Source organism: Tupaia chinensis, unplaced genomic scaffold (genome assembly GCF_000334495.1).
Source record: "Tupaia chinensis unplaced genomic scaffold, TupChi_1.0 Scaffold146907_1, whole genome shotgun sequence".
NCBI lineage: Eukaryota > Metazoa > Chordata > Mammalia > Scandentia > Tupaiidae > Tupaia > Tupaia belangeri.
In genome coordinates this window covers 1,996,505-2,019,165 of record NW_006206760.1, presented here as the reverse complement: position 1 = coordinate 2,019,165, position 22,661 = coordinate 1,996,505, and the positions used below count along the sequence as shown (strand labels likewise).

At 47.8% G+C, this 22,661-nt stretch overlaps 2 protein-coding genes across 3 annotated transcripts in view; one reads left to right on the top strand and one right to left on the bottom strand.

Annotated features, from left to right (window-relative positions):
• Positions 1–14,306, top strand: part of WDR19 (WD repeat domain 19) — a 96,126-nt gene extending 81,820 nt beyond the window's left edge. Inside the window, exons 31-37 of the mRNA XM_006169241.3 lie at positions 3,568–3,692; positions 4,947–5,028; positions 6,675–6,825; positions 9,184–9,307; positions 9,989–10,065; positions 10,813–10,935; positions 13,894–14,306. Coding sequence (XP_006169303.1) covers positions 3,568–3,692; positions 4,947–5,028; positions 6,675–6,825; positions 9,184–9,307; positions 9,989–10,065; positions 10,813–10,924 — 671 coding nt within the window. The 3' untranslated portion in view covers positions 10,925–10,935; positions 13,894–14,306. The remainder of the gene's footprint in view (positions 1–3,567; positions 3,693–4,946; positions 5,029–6,674; positions 6,826–9,183; positions 9,308–9,988; positions 10,066–10,812; positions 10,936–13,893) is intronic.
• A 1,597-nt stretch (positions 14,307–15,903) lies between these two features.
• RFC1 (replication factor C subunit 1) overlaps positions 15,904–22,661 on the bottom strand; it is a 64,346-nt gene continuing 57,588 nt past the window's right edge. For both annotated transcript variants that reach the window (XM_027768592.1, XM_014584454.1), the window contains exons 23-26: positions 21,470–21,615; positions 19,649–19,862; positions 18,196–18,387; positions 15,904–17,229 (exon numbers count right to left, since the gene is read on the bottom strand). In XM_027768592.1, the coding sequence (XP_027624393.1) occupies positions 17,146–17,229; positions 18,196–18,387; positions 19,649–19,862; positions 21,470–21,615 (636 nt within the window). In that variant the 3' untranslated portion in view covers positions 15,904–17,145. The remainder of the gene's footprint in view (positions 17,230–18,195; positions 18,388–19,648; positions 19,863–21,469; positions 21,616–22,661) is intronic.

Here is a 22,661-nt window from a genome sequence, read left to right as displayed (position 1 = left end):
AGGTGGTGTGGTGATTAAGGCGCTGGACACTCCCACATGGCCAACCAGGGTTCAAGTCCTGAATCTGATGGCTTGCTTTCTCACTTCCTCTCTCTATCACTCTCACCCTCTGTCTCTCTCTGGTCAGACTAAAAAAATACAATGAATGAATAAATAAAATAAAATAATTTTAAAATATATATATACCACCTGGCACATACTGAACTCAGTAAATCTCTCATGCATAAGCTAATTCTTGATTCGTTGGGTTATTTATTTATTTATCTCATGACAGAGGGAGAAAGAGACAAGCACCTGGAAAGGGTTCCATACCGTGATCCTCCCACCAGCTCTCCCCACTAGCCAGGATCATGGGTACACACGTATGTGCCTAGCATGTATAGATTGACCCAAGAACTAAACCCTGACCTTCCATGTGGCCCCCAGCATTCAGAGTAGCCTTCCACCACTACACCACCATGGCTGGGCCTGTATTTTGTTTTTGTTTTTAATTTGCCAGAGGCCTCTTGTGCTCACCGGAGAGAAAGCCCGTCTGGATGTTGGGTGCACACACACACCTGTTGTGTCTCCCAAGTGTCTGGGTCCAGTGCTCGAACCGTGCAGTCAGCCTGGTGGGACCCAGCCACCTCCATCACCATGCCATGGGCTGGCTCGCGTTGGGTTTCATCAGAACAGTAGCAATTCTCAGCTGCTGGAGGGCGAATGTGATTCTAACGGAAGCGCCCACGTTAGGTGTCCCTCTCCTTAGCCAGTGAAGAAGGTGACGTTTCTCTCATGGTTTGTGTGCCAGGACGCCAAGTACCTGTTCCGCCTGTACATGGCTCTGAAGCAGTACCGAGAGGCGGCCCGCACTGCCATCATCATCGCCAGGGGAGAGCAGTCTGCAGGTAGGTCCCTCACACCTGCCTCGTTCTCCGCGAGCCAGGAGAAGAGCAGAATTGAACCGCAACTCCTTGTTTTTCCCCAGGAAAGGGTAGCCATATTGAACCCGAGGCTTGTTTTTTTTTGGAGAGATTTTCACTATAGGGCGCGTGCGCTCGCCAGACAGACAGAGACATAGAGACAGAAAGCGAGAAATCACCCCCTAGGGGGGATGGTCACGCCGCAATCCCTTCTCCTCCATTCTCCTCTCAGGATCTTAGGCACGCACGCACACGCGCCCGGCGTGAGTTTTAAGCCACCGGGTCCGGGACGTGAACCGCGGTCGACTACGTGGGAGTCCAGCGACATAGCCATTATGCTAACTGCTGGTTCCCACCGAGGCTTGTTTTGAACCCAAGAGACTAGGGACTTGTAGGCTTCAGGCAATTAATTTGCCATCACAGGGGGGTAGACTAGCTGAACTATGGGCCTCTCCTTAGGTGTCTTTCCTTTCTTCCTTCCTTCTTCCGAGTTCCTGTCTCCTGGACAGCTACCGCTCTGGCCTCTGCAGCCCCCGCCCAGACCGACAGCATTGCCTTCCCATTGCGGGTCTCTGACCTTAACGATATAGGAGATACTAGAAGACAGGAGATAATTCCGAGGTAGTGATATAGACCTTATGCCATGGAGGGACTATTTATATAACGGAACCTCAGGGGACCAGCAGTTGGAGTAATGGCTATGTCACTGGACTCCCATGTAGTCGACCACGGTTTGAGTCCCGGACCCGGTGGCTTAAACTCACGCCAGGCACGTGTGCGTGCGTGCCCAAGATCTCGAGAGGAGAATGGAGGAGAAGGGATTGTGGCATGGCCATCCCCCCTGGGAGGGGGGGTGATTTCTCGCTTTCTGTCTCTCCATCTCTGTCTTTCTGGTGAGTGCACGTGCCCTATAACAAAAATCTCTCTCAAAAAAAATTAAAAAAAAAAAATATATATATATATGTATAATGGAATCCCCATAATGATTCTGCTCAGGTGCATTCTCTGTTTATTGAATTCGAGGGAAAAATCTGGTATATTTGCTACTTTTAGCAAGCTGATTCTCTTATAAGGTCATCGATATGGACCACAGTTATGGAATATACGCAGTTATCCCAGACCTTACTTTATTCGGTGTACGTTGATCTGACACCTGCTGCCATCGATTCCTGCTTGGAGTTCTGGGTACAGAGAGGACTGAGCCACGGCTCTGCCCTCAGGGTTCACATGTGATGGGAGAGACAGGAAGTAAACTCAGAGCTGTCGTGCAGGGTGATGTGTTCAGGGATAGAAAGAGAAATAGGCTAAAAAGGCACCTGGAGGGAACCAGCAGTTAGCGTAATGGCTATGTCGCTGGACTCCCACGTAGTCGACCACGGTTCGTGTCCCGGACCCGGTGGCTTAAAACTCACGCCGGGCGCGTGTGCGTGCGTGCCCAAGATCCCGAGAGGAGAATGGAGGAGAAGGGATTGCGGCGTGACCATCCCCCCTGGGGGGTGATTTCTCGCTTTCTGTCTCTATGTCTCTCTCTGTCTGTCTGGTGAGCGCACGCGCCCTACAGTGAAAATCTCTCAAAAAAAAAAAGGCACGTGGACAGGGAACTGGGGCAGCCTGCAGGTCATAGAGAGAGTGGAGGGCGGAGGTGAGAGAAGGCAGCCATAGCTTCAGTCGAGTTTGAAGAGTGAGAGAGCCCCTGAGGGAATGGGGTGTGCTGGGCGAGGAGCAGCAGGACTGCAGCATCTGGTGACTGGAGCCGGAGGAGAGGCCAGAGACATGGTCGGAGGAGGCAGGGCGCACCCCAATGGCCTCTGCTCAAGAATTTGCACCTGGGGGACCAGCAGGTGGCATGGTGGTTAAGCCACTGGACACTCCCACATAGCCAACCATGGTTCGAGTCCCAGACCTGGTGGTGTGCTTTCTCACTCCCCCCACCCCCATGTCTTTCTCTGGTCAAATTAAAAATAATGATCAATGAATAAATCAAATTAAATAATTCTAAAAAAAAAAAAATTACACCTGATCCTTTACATCTTTGTGGGGCTTTATGCAGGACTTTGGACTTTGTGACCTTGATGTGAAAGTTGAGGTGTCTAAAGTCCTCTGTCATCAGAAGGAGGGCTCGGAATGAGGGTGATCAGAAGGAGGGGGACTAGTGTGCTACTGCGGGGACAGATGACGAGAAACTGAGGGCTGGGGAGCTCTCCAAGGCTGACTCAGAATTCAGTGGCCCAGTGGGTCCCCTGAGGGAGTGAGACATTGAGGAGGACATTTGTCCCTGAGGGGCCAGTTGAATGTTCATACCATTGATTAAAACAGGAAAGCTGTTAAGTGACTTTATGTAAGCAATGATTAAGAGATTGTTAACAGGGGCTGGCAGGTGGCATGGCAGTTAAGGGCACTGGGCTCCCACATGGCCCACTGTGGTTCAAGTCCTGGACCTGGCAGCTTGCTTTCTCACTTTTTCCTACTCTCTTTTTCTCACACTGTCCCTCTCTGGTCAAATTTAAATAAAGAAATAAAGTTAAATAAAATAGTTCTTGACAAAAAAAAAAAAAAAGATATTGTTAATAACATAATCAACAAAATCCACATGTAAGATGGCGGCCTACCGGAAGCCCTCCGATTCTGTCCTTTGCAACCGGATCTTCTTAACGCCTCTTTTCAGGAAACTACCGCAACGCACACGACGTTCTCTTCGGTATGTACGCAGAGCTTCAGGCCCAGAAGATCAAGATTCCCTCCGAGATGGCCACCAACCTCATGATTCTGCACAGTTACATCCTGGTGAAGGTGAGGCTCTGGGGTGACGAGGGCGTCCGTCCCTAGCTCAGGCTCCTTCCTGGCACCTCTTGCTACAATCAGTGATGTCCCACATTTAGCCACTGTCCAGTGACTACAGCAAGATAAAGAACAGCTTTACAGTCTGCGGTCACGTGTACAAAAAGACGAAAAGAAAAAATGACTATCTGTTCATTGTAAATAAAGTTAGAAGGGTACCGAAGAGATCAACAAGGTTTCCTAAAGGGACCGTGCCTGGGATAGGGGAGGCCCAGCCCCTTAACCCCAAGCAGTAGAAGGGCATAAGAGAGAGCAGGTTTCACCGGATGTATTTCTTTATATTACTTTGAATTTGAAACAATAAATATATTGCCTCTGTCAAAGAGATAGATTTACTTATCCAAAGATAGTTTATTTAATTTTTAAAAGAATTATTTATTCAATTTTATTTATTCATTCATTTATTTTTAATTTGACTGGAGAGAGACACAGAGAGAGAGAGAGGGAAAGTGAGAAAGCAAGCCACCAGGTCTGGGACTCAAACCATGGTTGGCCATGTGGGAGTGTCCAGCGCCCTAACCACCACGCCACCTGCTGACCCCAAAGATAGTTTATTAATTCTAAGTAGATTTTATAAAATTCTGCTGATTTTAATGTTTTGTTTTCATCCGAATATAAAAACAACACATATTCACTAAAGAAATTTAGAGAATGTAGAAAAGTATAATGAAGAACCAGTTCCCATAATGCAGTGGTTGAGCCCAGTATGTAAGGAGCCAGATCCCACGTGCCAAGTGCGGTTCAAATCCTGGCCCCGGGATATTGAAAACCATACCCAGGATCGTGACAGGATGGAGGAATGGAGGAAAAAGGATTGCAGTGTGACCAGGCTTCGTGTTGCGTGCTTCCCACGGGCACTGGGTGGCCCCCTCCTGTAAGTCATGCTCCCGCTCTGCCTAACTCTTGACCACCTGAGGTGTCATGTCTCACAACAACTTGGGAAAGATGGTATTATTAGTCCCTGAATAATGGCCAGTAAGAGGCAGACCAGGGATTTGAACTCATGTCAAATGGCCAGGGACAAAGCGAAAAGCAGGGCCTAGAGCAGGGGCGGCCGGGAGCCCCTGCGGCAGGGATAGAAGTGGGGAAGTCCCCAGTGGATTTAGCCCAGGACCTTAGAATGACCCTGTTCTGGGTCACAATCAAGGTGTTCTTTATTGGGGGTTCATCAGAATCTATGAAAGTGAAGTATGTCATTTATTTCAGATTCACGTTAAGAGCGGGGATCACATGAAAGGGGCACGTATGCTCATCCGGGTGGCCAACAACATCAGCAAGTTCCCGTCACGTAAGTACCATGTGCACGCTTGTCACCCACGGTTCGCTCCCGTGCTCAGATGGCCCTGCTCACTCTCCCAGCGGTTACGTTGCTGGACTCCCATGTAGTCAACCACGGTTCGAGTCCCAATCCAGCGCCTTAAAATTCACGCCGGGCGTGTGTGCATGCGTCCCCAAGATCCCAAGAGGAGAATGGAGGAGAAGGGATGGCGGTGTGGCCATTCCCCTTGGGCGGTGATTTCTCACTTTCTGTCTCTCTGTCTCTCTGTATCTCTCTGGCGAGGACATGTGCCATTTAGCAAAAATCTACAAAATAATTAAAGGTCTGACTCCGTGTTCTCATCTGCAGTCGGACATGGCCTCTGAAAAGGGTCTACTATTCTCACACACACGTCGTTCTTAATGAATAGAGTTTGTCACATTCTATGACGAGGTCAAGAAATATTTTCCGTACTGTTCCAGGCTTCGTGGGCCGTCTGGGCCCTGTCGGAGCTATTCAGCTCTGCCATTTTGGCATGAGCCATGCATAAGCCGGTGAGCAAGGCTGTGTTCGTTCTAGGAGAACTTTCTTTTTGGACACGGAAATTTGGACTTATTGTTTTAATGTGTCACAAAATATTATTCTTTAGATGTTTTTCAGTCATGTAAAAATGGAAACTCTATTTTTATTTTTTTTTTCGGAGAGGTATTCGCTACAGGGCACGTGTGCTCGCCAGAAAAACAGAGACAGAAAGCAAGAAATCACTCCCCAGGGGGCATGGCCATGCCACCATCCCGTCTCTTCCATTGTGCTCTTGGGATCTTGGGCACGCGTGCACACGCACCTGGCGTGAGTTTAAGCCACTGGTCTGGGACTCGAACCGTGGTCGACTACATGGGAGTCCAACGACATAGCCATTACGCCAACTGCTGGTCCCATTTTTTTATTTGCTGGGGTTTAAAAAAAATTTTTTTAAAGAATATTTTATTTATTATTACCATTCTTTCATTTAACCAGAGAGAGGGAAAGTGAGAAAGCAAGCCGCCAGGTCCAGGATCCAAACCACGGTTGGCCATGTGGGAGTCAGTGCCTCAACCACCACGCCACCTGCTGGCCCCTGCACAAACTTTTCGAAGACCATCCATATATCATGCTGGGAAGGGGTGGGGTAGGACAGACACTGTGTGATTGCTGGGGGGTACGGGAATGGGTCTATCCTTTCTAGAACACATTTCGCAAGTTGTAGTAAGAATGTTTAGAGGGTCACGTTCCCTGAGCCAGTAGTTCCGGGCCTGTGTCCTGGAGAAGTAATTAGGTGTGTTGCAGAGAAGTTCGTGTGTGACCTCGTCACCCTCCCTGACCCGCTCGTCAGCCATCCTGTCGTGTGCAGGAACTCTCGGAGGTGTGGAGGGACACGCAAGCGTACCGCGTGAGGGTCCCGGTGTTACAGCAGGGCATGACGTGATCAAGGGACAGGTTACCTCAGGCACTAGGGGGACTCCGAGCCAACCCCCTGCCGTGCCCTTGTCTCATGAAACAGACCCTTCCTGGTTGTTTGTGGAAAAAGCAAAGTGCAGAGAGCTATGACCCTGCTTTCCGAGCGACGGGGTCTGAGTGGCGCCCGTGTCCTGAGCACCGGTGGCACTGCGCTTTCTGTCCTCCCTCCTCCATCACAGACATTGTCCCAATCCTGACGTCCACCGTGATTGAGTGCCACCGCGCAGGCCTGAAGAACTCTGCCTTCAGCTTCGCAGCCATGTTGATGAGGCCCGAGTACCGCAACAAAATAGACGCCAAGTACAAGAAGAAGATCGAGGCCATGGTCAGGTAGGAGACGCTGCCCTTTCTGCCCCCGATCACACGGTGCATGGGTGGCTTCAGACGCAGCTGTCACTGTGCAGGCCCAACGAAGTCGGGGACAGCAAGGAGGATCGTGTTTTGCTCCAAGAAGCAGAAAACCCAACTGCAGCTTAGACGAGTCGGGCTTCTTGGCCCCTACACGCAGCACTGGAGCCCAGGCTGGGCCCTCTGTGTCGCGATGCCCCCAGGCTCGGGTCCCTCTGTCCTCCAGCTTTGCCACCCCAGCATAGAGGCGTCCTTGTCATGGTGGCAGGGCTTCTGCTGCACCTGCAGATGGCAGCAGTGGAGAATGAAGGGACAAGGGGGTTTGCCTGCTTCTTAGGAAGGCCCCTGGTCAGGGCTTGCACCTCCGTGACCAGCACCCCACCACACGGTGCCTCTACCTACACAGCGTGTCACTGGATGGGAACAAAGCTCTGTTGGCCAGGAGGGAAGGGAGTGACTGGTAGGGAGGCAGCAGCATCTGCCACCAAGGGCTGAATAAAAGCAGGCGGGCCTCGCACGAACAGCCACTGCCCACAGGGGTCACTTCCAGGTCCCCAGCAGCTCCACGGGCACCACCGTGGTCCTGCACTTCAGAAAGCAATGCGAGTGGCCTGGACTCTAAGGGACACACCTTTTTACTTCCTTAATTCCAGCGGGTTATGTATATGCGCACAAGAGACAGAGTTTGCGGGAGAGAAAGTACCCCAACGTGGCCTGGTCGTGCCGTGGTCCTTTTCCCTCCAATTCCTTTCCTTTTAGGTTTTTGTCTTAGGGTGCATGCGCTTGCCAGAGAGACAGAGTCAGAGAGAAGGAGAGTGAGAAACCACTGCCGGGAGGGATGACCATGTCCCGGTCCCCTCTCCTCCATTCGTCTCTCAGGACTTTGGGCACTCACACACACGCCCATCTAGCATGAGTTGCAAGCCACTGGGTCTGGGATTCGACTCACAGAGCTGGCCATGTGGGATTCAGCACCTTAGCCACCATGGCAGCTGCTGGCCCTACCCTCTAATTCTTAACCCACCAGGATCTGGAACATGCACCCAGCATATTTTTCAAGCTGCTAGGGCCAGGACTTGAGCCCTGGGCGGCCATGTGGAATCAGCTTCCTCGGTATAGCACTTAACCACCGTGCCGTGGGGCTGGCCCCTTCCTTTAAAAGCAGCTTCAGACCGAGTCAGTGCGATCCGGCATACCCAGTGCCATGGAGAAGGAGGTGGGCAGAGCTGGAGGGGCCAGATGCTGGCACAGCGGTAGAACACAGCGCGCTGCGAGGCTGACCTGTGCAGGAAGGTTCTGGGTCCCTATCCGGGGCCCTGCATACCCCGGGCACACACCTGTCCCTGATCTGGAGCTTGCTGAAGCTGCGGAGGATCACAGAGCCAAGACCCTGGGTGCTCTCTCTCTGTTTCTCTTGCTCACGGAGGAGATATATTTAATTTTTCCTTTTGAAAAGTATCTCTGAGATCACATGTACCCAGTGTCGTACCGTGGCAGCCGAGGCCCTGGCTTGGGACAGATTTTAGTCATTCCCTCCCCACAGGAGTGGTCTGTCACTGTGTGGTCCAGTATGGCACCACTACCTGTATGTGACCACTTAAATGTAAATGAACTAAAGGGGATTAAAATGCGAAACTCGGAGGATCCTCACCATACCCAGTACCCGCATTTCAAGCGCTCAGCTCTGCATGCCGCTCATGGCCCCGTGTGGCGTAGCACAGTGCCAGGACATTCCTGCCCCCCAGGGCACCCTGCTGGACGCACAGAACCGCCTTCACCTCTTCAGTTGTACGAAAGGAGGGGACAGAGAAAAATCTAAGCCCATCGCTCCAGGGGCACAGGAAGACAGGAGGCAGCAAGATGGACCATGCTGTCTGCATTTAATGCCCCCAAAGCTGACCAGTCCTGGGCAGATCCAGGGCCGACAGCGGCGAGTCGTGCAGCTCCTGTGTCCGGGTCTGCCGGGAAGTAGATGAGCTCCATGTCCTCAGTTTCCAAGCACGCTTCCCTCTGCTCTCCATGCTCTGTGAGATGCAGTGCTGTTTTACAGGCTGTGATTTGGAGCCAGCAGGTAAAGGGTACCGGACTCCCTCAAGGCTGACCATAGTTCGAGTCCCAGACCTGGTGGCATGAAAATTACACCAGGGGCGTCTGCATGTGTGCTGAAAATCCCCAGAGAAGGATGAAAAAGGGAGGACGGACGGCATGGCCACCCCCTCCCATCCCCGGGGATGACTTCTTACTCTCTGTCTCTCTCCAGCAAGCGTATGCAGCCTCTAGCAAAAACGTTAAAATATAAATATATGAATGCATGCCCGCTATGGTTTTCTCTCCTCGCAGGAGACCCGATACATCGGAGATAGAGGAAGCCACGACCCCTTGTCCATTCTGCGAATTTCTTCTCCCGGAATGTGAACTCCTCTGCCCCGGATGTAAAAACAACATCCCTTACTGCATCGCCACAGTGAGCTGCGTGACCATTTTCTTTTTCTTTGCGTGTGAATTTACAACCCATTTGCAGGCTCGATACATATGTCAACGTTTCTCCACTTCCGAGATCATCTCCTTCACATTTCCTGCGATTTTTAGCATTTCATTTCACGGTCACCCTAGCTGAGATAGCCTCAGAGCGTATCATAGGAAGCCACTCTCGGGAAGGTGCTGGGGCCTCACTGCCCGGGCTCGGGATCACACGGTCCTGTTCTGCCCCCTGCTGGCCGCATCACCTCGTGCAGCTTGCTTTAGCTCGCCAGACTGGCCGAGATCAACTGCAGACTCAGGGGGTAACGTGTACAGAGCCTCAGTGCCGGTAGCACTAGCTGGTAGTCTTTAAGTCATTTCAATACGAAGACCTATTACCAGAAAACAAAGAGTCAGATTTGCTAATCAGTGGATTCATATAAGCTTTATTTGAAAAGAAAAGAAATTCGGGTAACGGTGTCAAAGCGGAAGATGACCCCTCCTTTGCATGTGAATCTGAGAAGTAAAATCTAGCATTCGTCCTTTCAATGCCCTTTCTTCCTAGTCAGTTACTCAGAGGCATGTAGGGGTCTGGCTTTTCATTGTAATCCAGTTACTGTAACTGAGTAACACTGGGAGTTTAAAAGATAACCATGAGTTCTGCTCTGAGATGTGCTGTTTTCAGGGCCGACACATGCTGAAGGGTGACTGGACGGTGTGTCCACACTGCAACTTCCCCGCTCTCTACTCAGAATTTAAAACGTAAGTCTATCAGCATCAGCAGAGGCATAATGGTCATGTTGCTGGACTCCCACGGACTTGAGTCCCAAACCCGGTGACTTCAAACTCACACCAGGTGCATGTGCATGCGTGCCCAAACTCCCGAGAGGAGCATGGAGGAGGAAGGGACTGCGGGGTGGCCATCCCTCCAGGGAGTGATTTCTTGTCTTCTGTCTCTCTGTCTGCCTCCCTCTGTCTCGGTGGTGAGCGCACAGGCCCTACAGCAAAAAATCTCTCTCAAAAAAAAAAAAAAAAAAAGTTAAGCATGCCACTGAGTCCCACAGTGTAGCCAAAATTAGGCCTGTATCATGCTTTTCATCCCTAAAGACCCAAATCATCTTCTTGGACAAACCATCTATGACTTTATATAATAGTATTCTTTTTTTTATTTTTAAAGAACTATTTAATTTTATTTATTCATTCATTTATTTTAATTTGACCAGAGACACAGAGAGAGGGAAAGTGAGAAAGCAAGCTGCCAGGTCCAGGACTCAAACCATGGTTGGCCATGTGGGAATCCAGTGCCCTTGATCACCACGCCATCTGCTGGCCCCTAAAATAGTATTCCTTTTGAAAGAGGATCTTGCATGAGACTATTTCTGATTCTTAAACTGCACGGCGAACGTTTCCAAGAGGTAGAGACAGAAAATAATTCTGCATATTAAAGCCACGCAAAGCTACAGGCATGTTGTATTTTTCACCTGCCCTGCATTTCCGTCCTCCAATCAGCTTGTTGAACACCGAAAGCACTTGTCCTATGTGTTCGGAAAGGTTAAACTCTGCTCAGCTGAAGAGCGTTTCAGACTGCACCCAGTACCTGCAGACGGAGGTGGAACCCTGAGTAGCGTGTGGGTAAGTGCCAGACCATCCACTCAACCTCAGGGCCGGAGTCCAGAGTCCACACGGGGTCCTGCCACAGACTCCTTTTTCTGCCTCATGTCACTGTCCTGGCTGAACAGTCTGTCCAGAAACAAACCTTTGGGTCTTTTTCTCTTTTTACACTTTCATTTATAACATCTGTGTTACTTAGTCATCAAGGAATTCGGCGGAAATCATTGAAACGTTCATGTCCCCCTCATGGGCTACCCACTTGCTGTTTCTTGGTGTGCCCACCTCGTCATCCCCCAGGGAGGGGACATGGGGGGATATCGCCCAGAGAGTCCCCTGGGAGTCTCAGTGGGGGCAGAGCACTGCAGAGGGAGGAGAGCCTGTCTGGAGGGGGATTGAGGGAGGGGCCCTAGAGGATGGGCCCAGTTTCAATTTTTAACCTGAAGATAAAGTCACTTGATAATAAAGTATTGGGTCATCGGGAAAGTCATGACACAGTTTTGCATAGAAAAAAAAAATACATCATAACTTTCTCAATGACCTAATGTTACCTTTCTTTCTATGTATTGCTGGATTATTTTGCTAACATTCCATTGAGAATATTGTGTGTCTACGAAGGATATTAGTCATTTTTCTTGTCTTTTTTCAAGTTTTATTATCAGATTGAATTAATTCCTCTTGATCTTTTTTTTTACCTGTATGAGTCTTTGCAAAAGATTATTATTATTTTTTTTTTTTATTTGCTGTGGGATGCATGTACTCACGAGTCAGAGGGAAAGCGAGAAAGCAACCCCTAGGGGTGACAGCCACACTGCGGTCCTTCTCCCCCATTCTCCTTTTGGGACATTAGGCATACACGTCCATGCGCCTGGCGTGTTTTTCAAGCCACTGGGTCTGACACTTGAGCCACACAGTCAGCCATGTGGGATCTAACTGCCCCAACCACCATGCCACTGGCTGGTCTGCTGGAAAGTTTTTAACTTGTACATACACATACACACACACGTATACATGTACCCATGCACACATTATAAACCCTATAATGATATAATTTTCCTTTAGTCATTTGGGTTGTTTGTATCTTTCTTTCATGGCAGACACCCCCAACAGCACCCTGTCACACCATGATCCTCCCACCACCCTCCCAGCCAGCCCGGATGTCAAGCACACCCACACACACAGCATGTTTAGGTTGCCATGGGATTGGACCCCAGGCCCTCCCCGATGGCTCCAGAATCCTGCAGTGACATCCTCCTCCGTGTGCCACCACAGCTTGGACTTTGTGTCGTTTGTGTCTTTAAAAGAAACTACAAGAACAAATATATAATGTAGCTTTCTTTTTACCTATTTACTATTTCTATCTTTCTGCTTTCCTGAATCTCCATGTATTTCCATATTACTTCCTTCCCGCCTAAAGAGCTTCCTTTAACATTTCTGACAAGTGCAAGTTTGTTGGCAACTATTTATTTTCGAAGGGTATTTTTACATGGTATGCAATCCTGGGCTACAGTTTAAAGAATTTTCAAGATAAATAATTTGTCTCCAAGGTCAAACATTATTGTTCCCTTGTATGTACTCTTTCTGGTTACCCTCAAGATATTCTATTTGAGAGTTTTGGAAAGAATTCTGGCTAGACTTGCCTAGATGTGTGAGTGGTTCTTTTTCACTTTTTAAAAAATTCCACTTGTCATCTTCTAGGCTTCCTGGATCTGCATGTCTATATTTTTCCATCAACTTGGCTATTTGGGGCCATTATTTCTTCAAATCTGTTTTCTATCCGTATCTTCTCATTCTGGGACTCCAATTAGTATCTTTGTTTGACTACTTGATATGCATAGGTTGCTAAGTTTCATTTTCATCTACTCTTTCTATTCTTCATATTGGAAATTTTAAATTTATATTATATATTTTTAAATTTATATTATATATTCAATATATATTTAAAAATATACTTAAATTTATATTCTCCTTTGAAATTTACTACATTTTGTCCCAAGTTTGTTGACTGTTATCTATGGGAAGATCATTTTTTATCTCTGGCACTTCTTAAAGTAGAATCTTATGTTTTTAATCCTCCTTCATAGACTCCCTGCAAACTCTGCTCCTGCATTAAAGTACTTAGTAGGTTAACTTCAAAAACCTTGACCACAGTGTGTCACAGTTCCTTATGGGTATAGCTTGAGTGAGTTATGATTATATACTCTTGAAAAAGTTGCTTTAGGAACCAGCAGATGGTGTAATGGTCATGTCACTGGACTCCCAGGTAGTCAATCGTGGTTCAAGTCCTGGACCCATTGGCTTGAAATTCACACTGGACGCATGTGTGTGCCCAAATCCCAAAAGGAGAATGGAGAAGCAGTGGGTTGCAGCATGGCCATCCCCTCAGGGGCTGATTTCTCACTGTCTTTCTCTGTCTCTCCAATGAGTGCACACACTTCAGCAAAAATCTTTTTTTTTTTAAAAGTCACTATTAGTGTATAAAGATATATAGTGATATTGAAGCTATTGTTTAAAAGAATTAGTGCTTTTAATTTGCCATAGGGCAAACTGGCACGCCTGGTCCAGGACTCAAACCACAGTCCACCATGTTGGAGACCAGTGCCCAACCACCATGCCACCTGCTGGCCCCTTCACTGTTTCCTTTTAGACAAAGAACTTTTCTTTCATTTTAGGGGACGTTTTTCTCTGCAGATTACTGAGCACTTACACTGCTGTCATTATTCCCAGCTGTCGTCGTCATTCTCACTTTATAATGAAGTCCCCATAGCTTGCCCACACAATTTTGTCACAGTCAGCTGCAGAGGCAGTCCTAAAATTCATGACTGAATGCACACTGGAGATTCATTTCTAACTTAAATGTAGTGTCCCAACTCCACGTTCCAGAAATGAGTAAAACATTGTATGCTTGGCTTTATTACTAAATGCCGGTCGTTACTTAAAACTATCCTAAAGGCACGTCTTCCTTTTCTTCCTCCTTTCTAGACATGTTCCTGAGAAGACAGCATTTTCCCCTAGGAGGCTGTGTTTCCACCTCTGGTGGATTTAGTAGATGGTCCTTCGTAGATACAGGAAAACGAAGCCAAGGTGACTTCTCCAGGTCGGCACTTTCGACTTCTACAGAGCGGCAAGACTGACACGCATCCTTACTGTTTATTGTACTTTGTAGATTTCCTCTCCAAAGTCTTACATATTCTGTGTTCTGCACTGTTAATAGGAACCTGTGGCATAATTGTAAATATTCAGCTTTTTGATAACTTTTATATTTTGAAATATCTCCTTTAAATAAAATCACATATTCGTAATGTTTTCCTGACTTTGAATACAGAAAAAGTTAGTAGCATTGAAGCGCACTGTCAAGTTCAAACAGAACAGATGTTTGCAGTATTAAAAGTTACGGCGCCAGCAGGTGGTGTGGTTAAGGCACCGGATCCCACACGGCTGGCATCGCAGTCTGAATCCTGGACCCAGCGACCTGAAAATCGAGCTTAGCACGTGTGTGCCCAAAATCCCGAGAAGAGACTGTAGTGTGGCCATCACCCCAGGGGTGTGTGTGGGGGGTGATTCCTCACTTTCCCTCTTTCACTCTGGCAAGTGCATGCACCCTATAGGAAAACTTAAAAAAAAAAAAAAAAAAAGTTTGTATAAATCAAGCTATTTATTTAGCAGAATCAGTCCCATAATCAAAACACCAAAAAGCAGTAAAACCGATCTTTGAAATGATGAACTATAGAGGTTTCTATCTGCTACATCATTCTATACATACGATGGGATTCCTATCACAAAATTAAATCCCTGTACTTCCCTCGAAGCACGTTATTTGGAATATTCCACGTGTGAAGGTTCCTTCACCACATCACACGTAAACGCTGTCCGAGGGAGTTGGTACTTATCCTACACGGGTACCCGCTTCCTTGTCCTCTAAGGCAGGCCACCAAAGTCTGAGAGCTGACAGAAATGAGTCCGTCAACTCTGAATGAGTCCGATGACAGTTTTAGAGAGCGGCTGGGCCGTGCCAAGTCACACAGCTCGTTACTGTGACATCCCGTGGTGGTCCCCTTCTCCCTGTGACTTACGACTGAAGTTGTAAGGTTAGGGGAGTAAGAACCGTAGGCACTTGGGATCTGTAACAATCTGCTGTTCCTTGTTAATAACTTCAAGAGGTTAAACGATGGGGCTGCAGGATTGGCAAAACTTAACCAGATGCAAGGCACAGCTGACAGTTTGTCACAGAGAAGAACATGGGCCGGTGGGCTTCAGAGAGACCAAGTGTGCAGTTTATGCTGCAAAGGGGACGCGTGGCAAGTGGCTTCGGGAGGACACTTGAGTCGTGGCTCCAACGAAGGTTCAATTCCAACGCAGACCACTTAGATTCACATCCGAACTGCTGTGTGGCCACCCACTGCCACCTACCAATAACTCGGCCATTCACTTCCCAGGCATAAGGGCTCCCGAGAGAAATCACACAGATCTATGTTGTCATCCCCTAATTCTACAAGAGATGTTATTCATCTTATACACAGATTTTGCCAATCTTGAGAGCATTCAACCTTATCAACAAAATCCTAGGGGCCAGCAGGTGGTGTTGCAGTTAAGGCACTAGACTCTCACATGGCCTTTCACAGTTCAAGTCCTGGTCCTGTTGGCTTCCTCGCTCGCTCGCTCTCTCTCTCTCTCTCTCTCGCTCGCTCGCTCTCTCTCTCTCTCTGGTGAGCACACACGCCCTATAGCAAATTTTTAAAATAATAAAATTAGATAAATAATTCTTCTTTAAAAATCCTAATGAACAAGCGAAATGCACTTGTTTAGGCTATAAACTTCTTTGTTTAGGCCATAAGATTGATTAAGTCCCTCTCCTGGGATACACAGAGCAACCAGGAAGACATGCCTTGCTACCCAACAGGAAGAGAAATAGAAATTCAAATGCTTTTAAAAAGTCATCTTCACTGAAGCAGAAGTTTCAACCAGGATATAACAAAGACAGGGACATGACTCTGTAGGAAAGGCTTCAAGCAGTGTTTATTTCCGTAACAAACTAATCACCGTGAAAGATATTCTTCACGCTAGTAAATGCACTTGAAATGTCTCGAGAACTTTCTATCTCATCTCGCAGACAAGACTGTCGGTCCCTCAGCTCCTTCATGGTAAAGAATTCGACCCTTATTTTACATTCCTTTTAGCGTATACCTCACAGAGGTAGCACGTACCTCTGAGCACTCACTGACAAGATTAAACATGAGCTAGACGCCTACATTCCAGGCGAGACCCACACCTCGCAGCCACTCCACCTGTCCAGTCAGAGGAGAAGCTGAAGTTTCAGGAGGCTTTGTGGAACTCACCACAGGAGAGACCTGGTCTCCCAGGGCCAAGGTAAACAAAAGCGAGTGTCCCCTTTGTCCCACACTACAAAGAGCCTAGACTCGGACCCAGCCTCGTCCCTACTGGTTTGAACCGGATGGGCTGAAACTCCAGAAGGCTAAGTTGCCTGGCAGCTCTTCCCCCCACCCTCCTGAAACGCTGTCCCAACAGAGATGCGGTCTGTGGTCGGCACTCACGGGGCGTGACGTTGGCTCTGCGACTGTCAAAGTTATGCTTCACACACCCGGTGAGTAGAGAACACAGGAAGCTTTCTTACCCAATCAGCTGCAAATCCATAACAAAAGTAACATACCAATATCATATTTCGCTGTACAAGATGAGAACCTTAAGAAAAATTTGTACAGGTATCAATGTAGCCTTCTGGTTCCTGATTTAGACAGATATTGGGCAGTGTACAAGAATACCCAGTTTGAGGTGGTGACTTTTTTGTATTATGATTTATTTACAAAATTTCACCCTATAATAGGAACTACCTTTTAAAAAAAATTGGTCCTATAAAGGCCATTAGGGTCAATCCTTAAGCCTACAAATGACGCCTCAGTGCCACTGCTCCCGGGCTCACTGTTAACGAACGTGACTCCGAAGCCCACACAGAGTTTCTGGTCACGTGACGCACGACAATCTCATTAGATTGACAGGGGACAGTGGAGGACCCGAGCAGTCCTATGGACCTCTATAAGAGGTGTACATGAGCTTACTGGTTCTACGCTTCTAGCTGTACTGGCTTGTTTATAATGGGACCACCAGGTCATCCCATTACGCTAAAACTGGTTCCCCTGGAAAAACAGGCTTTCCCTAGACCAGCTCGACTGGTCGGCATGGTGAGTAAAAAGTAGCTGTCGGTAGTGAAAAGCAGTTTCATTTCTTCGAACTTTTTCCTTTTCCTTTTTTGGACTCCTTATCTTTTTCTGGTTTTGCAGGCTTTGAAGATTTTGTCTTTTTCTGTAGGGAGGGAAAGTTGCAGAAGAGAGTTAATAGCTACATTTAAGAGTAAAAATAAGTTCATCTCTACAACAAATCTAATCTTTACCTGTAACTTCATTTAAAAAGAGGGAGTGCAAACATTGAGCTCTTGGAGTACCTCTACTCCTGATGAGCTTATGTTCAAGCAACAGCTGGACTAGTTACAGCCTTTGAAAAACCACAGGAAAAGCGCAAAAGCCACTTAGAATTTAGATCTAAGATACGCTTCCCATGTAAGGCAGTTCCTTAGATTTAGAACACAGGTATATTCAGGAAAGACAAAATAAGAGGTAATTTACAAATAAGGAACTGTTCACATGAATTCGTTTCCAGTTTCAGGTTGGAAATCTAAACACGAAGGGGGAAGAGAAGGAGAAAGCACTACAGTGAGGACCACTGTTGTTCCCCACACAGGCAAAGCGGAGTGAGGGGCAAGAACACAGACACACACAGCGAAGGCCAGAGGACACAGTTCGAACCTCTGCCTCACTGGGTGTGTAGAGGGCTGATGCCACAGCTGACTGCCATCTTTCCTAGCACGGCAAGGGTTGCCTGCCCCAGCAAGCCTCCGTGCCACCACTGGGCGAGATCCACGGCTACAGCTTAACACTAATGACCGAAGGGAGAAATGGTTCATGAAAAGTTTTTCTTGATGCCGTGCAAATATGTATCTATGGGCAAGCAAGCATACACCAAATGTAACACATGACCGGCCCGCAATCTGGTGACCAATTTCCTTCATGCCTGGCTATTCTACTATAAGAAGCTAACTTTATAAAAACGAAAACTGCACCTTCTCCGCCCTCAACCACAATGAACGAAAAACTTAAAATGTATTGGCCACTTACTCTGCTACTTCTAACAGTCCCTATTAATCACAAGGCGAGTTAGACACAGAAAAGGCCATCTCCTTTGAGGTTCTCCTGTCTGCACCTGAAATATTACCTTGATCATAGCATCAGTGTCTATCCCATCTTGGTCCTTCTCGTCAGATTGGGGGTCCTCTTCATGTACCTCTTCGCTGTACTCGGAATCCAGTGCAAGGCCTGGGCTGTGTCTAGAAGTCTTCATGGCCTGGAGTGAGTACGGGGCGAGGTGGGCTTCCTTATTGTAAGCTCTAGTGAAGGCTGCTTTCACCTACATGGAAGGAGCAAGGGAGTTCTGTAAAAACCTAAAAGCCAAATAGTTCTCTTTTTTTTTTAAGAATTATTCTTTTTTTTTTTTTTTTTAAATTCAACCAGAGAGGGAAAGTGAGAAAGCAAGCCACCAGATCCAGGACTTGAATTGCCGTCAGCCATCACGTGGGAGCCCAGTGCCTTAACCGCCATGCCACCTGCTGGCCCCACCAAACAGTTCTTGTGAACTCTGTAAGCTGAAAGTGAAATCCTAGGAATCCCTTGAAACGGTCCGGCCACAGTGAGGATCAAAGGCAGGAGCTGAGAACCAGCAGTGAGGAGGCTAGGGGTAGATTTCCTCCAGAGACAGTAAAAGGGGAGCTTAAAATGTCAGCTTCCTGGGCCAGCAGGTGCTGTGGTGGCTAAGGCACTAGATCCTCCATGTGAGTGTGAGTGCCTTTATCTATGGAGGAGTCCAGAGTTTTTCATGATATTCTTTGTTGTTGTTGTTGTTGTTGTTGTTGTTGTTGTTTTAATTTCCAGAGGGCACAAGCACTCACTCGCTGGAAAGAGAAAACCCCCTCTAGTGGAGTGTGGTCGCACCACAACCCTTTCTCCTGTTCTCCACCCCATCAGGATTTGGGGAACACACGCACGGATGCCCAACATGTTTTCAAGCTGCCAGGACAGAGCTGCAAACATGATTGGCCAGGTGGGATCTGGCTCCCCTGCACAAGGCTCAACAACTGTGCTACTGGGCCAGCCCTCTTGACAGTCTTCACGGAGCCCATGACTCAAAAAGATTAAGGTCATGGGACCAGCAGATGGCATAATGGCTATGACGCTGGACTCCCATGTAGTTGCCCGCAGTTGAGTCCTGGACCTGGTGGCTTAAACTCACGCTGGGCGTGTGTGTGTGCGTGCCCAAGACTCCGAGAGGAGAGTGAAGGAAAAGGGATTGCGGTATGGCCATCCCCCTGGGGGGTGATTTCTCGCTTTCTGTCTCTAAGTCTCTGTCTATCTTTCTGATGAGTGCACGTGCCCTATAGCAAAAACCTCTCCAAAAAAAAAAAAAAGATTAAGATCAATATTCGGGACTTTAAGCGCCACCCCACAGTCAGCTGTGAGGTCTGGCTCCCAACCCACAGAGCTTAACCACTGTGCCATGGACCAGCCCCAAAAGTAACTTTTTAAAAGTACTCTTAAAGGCATCCTGAGAAGTGCTGCTAGTGCAAAGCTGGCCATCACACCGTGACGGAGGACCAGTGGCCTACACAATTTACCTTGGGATCCAGCCTGGAAAAGGGACTGGGCCTGCCGCCCCAGCTGCTGACTTCCATAATGTTCTCGAAGTCCTCCTTCATCAGATAGTACGTGTCCATCAGCGCGACGACGTCCTGCACGCCTTCCGCCCCCTGCGAGGCCAAGGGCTGGACCAGTGCATCCCGCACGTGGGACAGGTAGTCCATGTTCACCGTCCTCTTGCTGGAGTGAGTTCTGCAAGCAGAAGAGACGTCGTAGTCAAGGACCGAGCACCACTCAAGTCACATTACCCACGGAAACACCGAGCCGGTGGAGTCAATGCAGTCGTGGTGCTGCCAGTGGGAGGAAAGCCTACCGGCTCCCGGCTGGGGTCAGGAGAGCCTGGGCCACACCAGCAAGGCCACGGAGACGTGTCGGCGTGCTCCAAGGAAGTCTCCCTCCCCGGGTCAGTGACTGAGAAACAATGTGGCTTCCACTGCCTTCGGTTCTTAAGGCCCACGCTACAAGTGCTTCTCTGTGCTCATACTTCTCAGGGCCTGGGAGATTGTGTGCTCGTAGAGAGTAGAATTATAGAAACAGAAGAAAGGAACTACCTGAGTTCAGCTGTAACCAAAAGTGGATCTGGGGACCGAACACATTAATATTCCCTCCAGGAACCAGATGGAGAAGTGAGACTGCTCAAGTAGTTCTTCACGTCAAAAACGAATCTCTAAAGTTGACCTAATATTTGTGTATGTGCACATTTTCTAAGTTTCTAAATTTTAACAAAATTATACCAAATAAAATTATTTTTGAACTCCCTGAAACTTGTCCAAGTGTATTAGTTTTCCATGATCTGAGTGGTCTCCTCCTGTTACAAGCTAGACTGTATTGCCCACCCTAAATGACAAGACCAGTTTACTACTAGAATAGGTAAAGACTAGTTCATTTCTTAAAGCAGTTCAACTTATTACTTTTTCTGAAGCTGAGAGGCTTTTCCTACTATGGAGTCATCAGAAAAGTCAAGGTGCATTTTTGCTTAGAAAAATATGTCACTACAGGGCGAGTAGGTGGAGTGGTAGTTGAAGCACTGGACTCCCACATGGCCAACTGTGGTTCAAGTCCTGGACCTGGCAGCTTGCTTTTCTCACTGTCCCTTTCTCTTTCTGTTCAAATTAAAAAATAGTAACAAATAAAGTTGCACAAGTAAAGAAATCTTTAAATACAGAAGAAGAAATCATAACTTTTCCGACGACCGAATAGTAATGGGCATAATCATAACAACAATAATAGAACTTCCTCAGGTTTATACAGTTTTTAAATTAATCTTAAAGTTATGATACACCAGGGCCAGCAGGTTGTGTGGTGGTTAAGGCACTGAACTCCCGCAAGGCCCACCACGGTTCAAGTACTGCACCTGGCAGCTTGAAAATCACACTGGGTGTGTGACCAAAATTCCAGGAGAATGGAGGAGAAGGGATTGCAGCATGGCCTTCCCCCATGGTGGCTGATTTCTCACTCTCCATCTCACAGTCTCTCTCTTCTCTGGTGAGTGCATACACACTCTGTGGCAAAAGCCTTATTAAAAAAATAAATAAATAAATAAAAAGTCAGGCTACATCTGGCATCTGGCTTTATTCTCCAGTACCCTTTTACGTGGTAATGCCAGTGTTACGCTGATTACAGATGGGAAAACTCGGGCCTGGGAACTTATTCAGGACCACTCACCTAGTCGGCAAGAGCATGCAAACTGAGATGTAGACCTGCCAACTTACGCTACCCGTACTGCATGAAAAGGCCACGATGGCGAAATACTGATACACCACACCAGAAGAAGCCGGAAAGGGCGCAGCTGCACCGACCTGAGACTCATATGCAGCGCCAGGTCCTGAACGATGCGGTCGTGTCTGCCCGTGGACGAGTGCTTCCCCAGCCAGCTTGGGAAGGCGGGAAACTGAGTCATGTACCCCCTCATCAACTCTCCGGGAAGAACGCTAGCATAAATGGCCTGCAAAAGTCAATTGGGTTCAGAAATTATACTCAGTTCAAAGTCACCTCCTCAGCAGCTGCTGCTTCCAAGCAGGCTAAGAAAAGGAAGCAACGTTGTCCCGGACGCCTGATTACAAGGCAACTGGCGCTTCCCCTGTAACGAGCTGTGGCCACCTCCTCGGTCTCACACGTGACATTATCTCAGGAAGATCAGCTTGCCATCCCAGCCTCCTCGACCCACTGATTCAGCACACAGACACACACCGATCTCGCAGCAAAGAATGAGCTCAGAGGAACTTCTCTGTCTAATAAATGCGACTGAATGGCACAGGTCAATGAAAGCATGAAAAGCCTAATAATTAGAGTATGCGTAAGTGCCATTTATCTTGAGATGTCCTCTGGGTCTGAAGTTTCCACTTCCCTCAAGGCTGGAATGGTAGCGTTTGCCCTCTGCTCTGCTCTAGGACTGCTCTCTCCCTTAGGTCACCGTCACTAGGGATGCTGCATCAAGAGAGTGACCACGACTCAGCATCCCCTGCTGCTGGACATGGAGGTTTTCTCCAGGATTCTGCTCAGAACAAATGCTTCAGGGAATAGTTTTTTACACTGAGCTTTCCCTGTGTTTAAAACTATTTCTTCAGATAAATCCTCAAAGGTACAATTATTACGTAAAGAAATAAACTCTTCAAACATAAGAGAACAAGCTCTGAATGTCTAGAATGCCTCTCCGAGTTTTCAAGCAATGTGTGGGGAGAATGAAGAGAAGGGCAGGCTTTCTGCAAGTCCCGCGCTCATACCCTCGGGCCAATACCCTACACAAATACGTAAAACTCAAATAAGAATAAATAACACTCTTACTTATGAATGTTTTCCAAACTGTTTTGAATTGAAGATATCATCCTAAACACAGTACCCAGGATAAAGCTGCTGCTTCAGTGAGGATGGAGAAGTCAGCATTCCGCTCTCGGAGGGAAGGCTGCTGGCCTGCCCACTCCGTTCTCGGAGGGAAGGCTGCTGGCCTCCCACTCGGCTCTCGGAGGGAAGGCTACTGGCCTGTACCAGCAA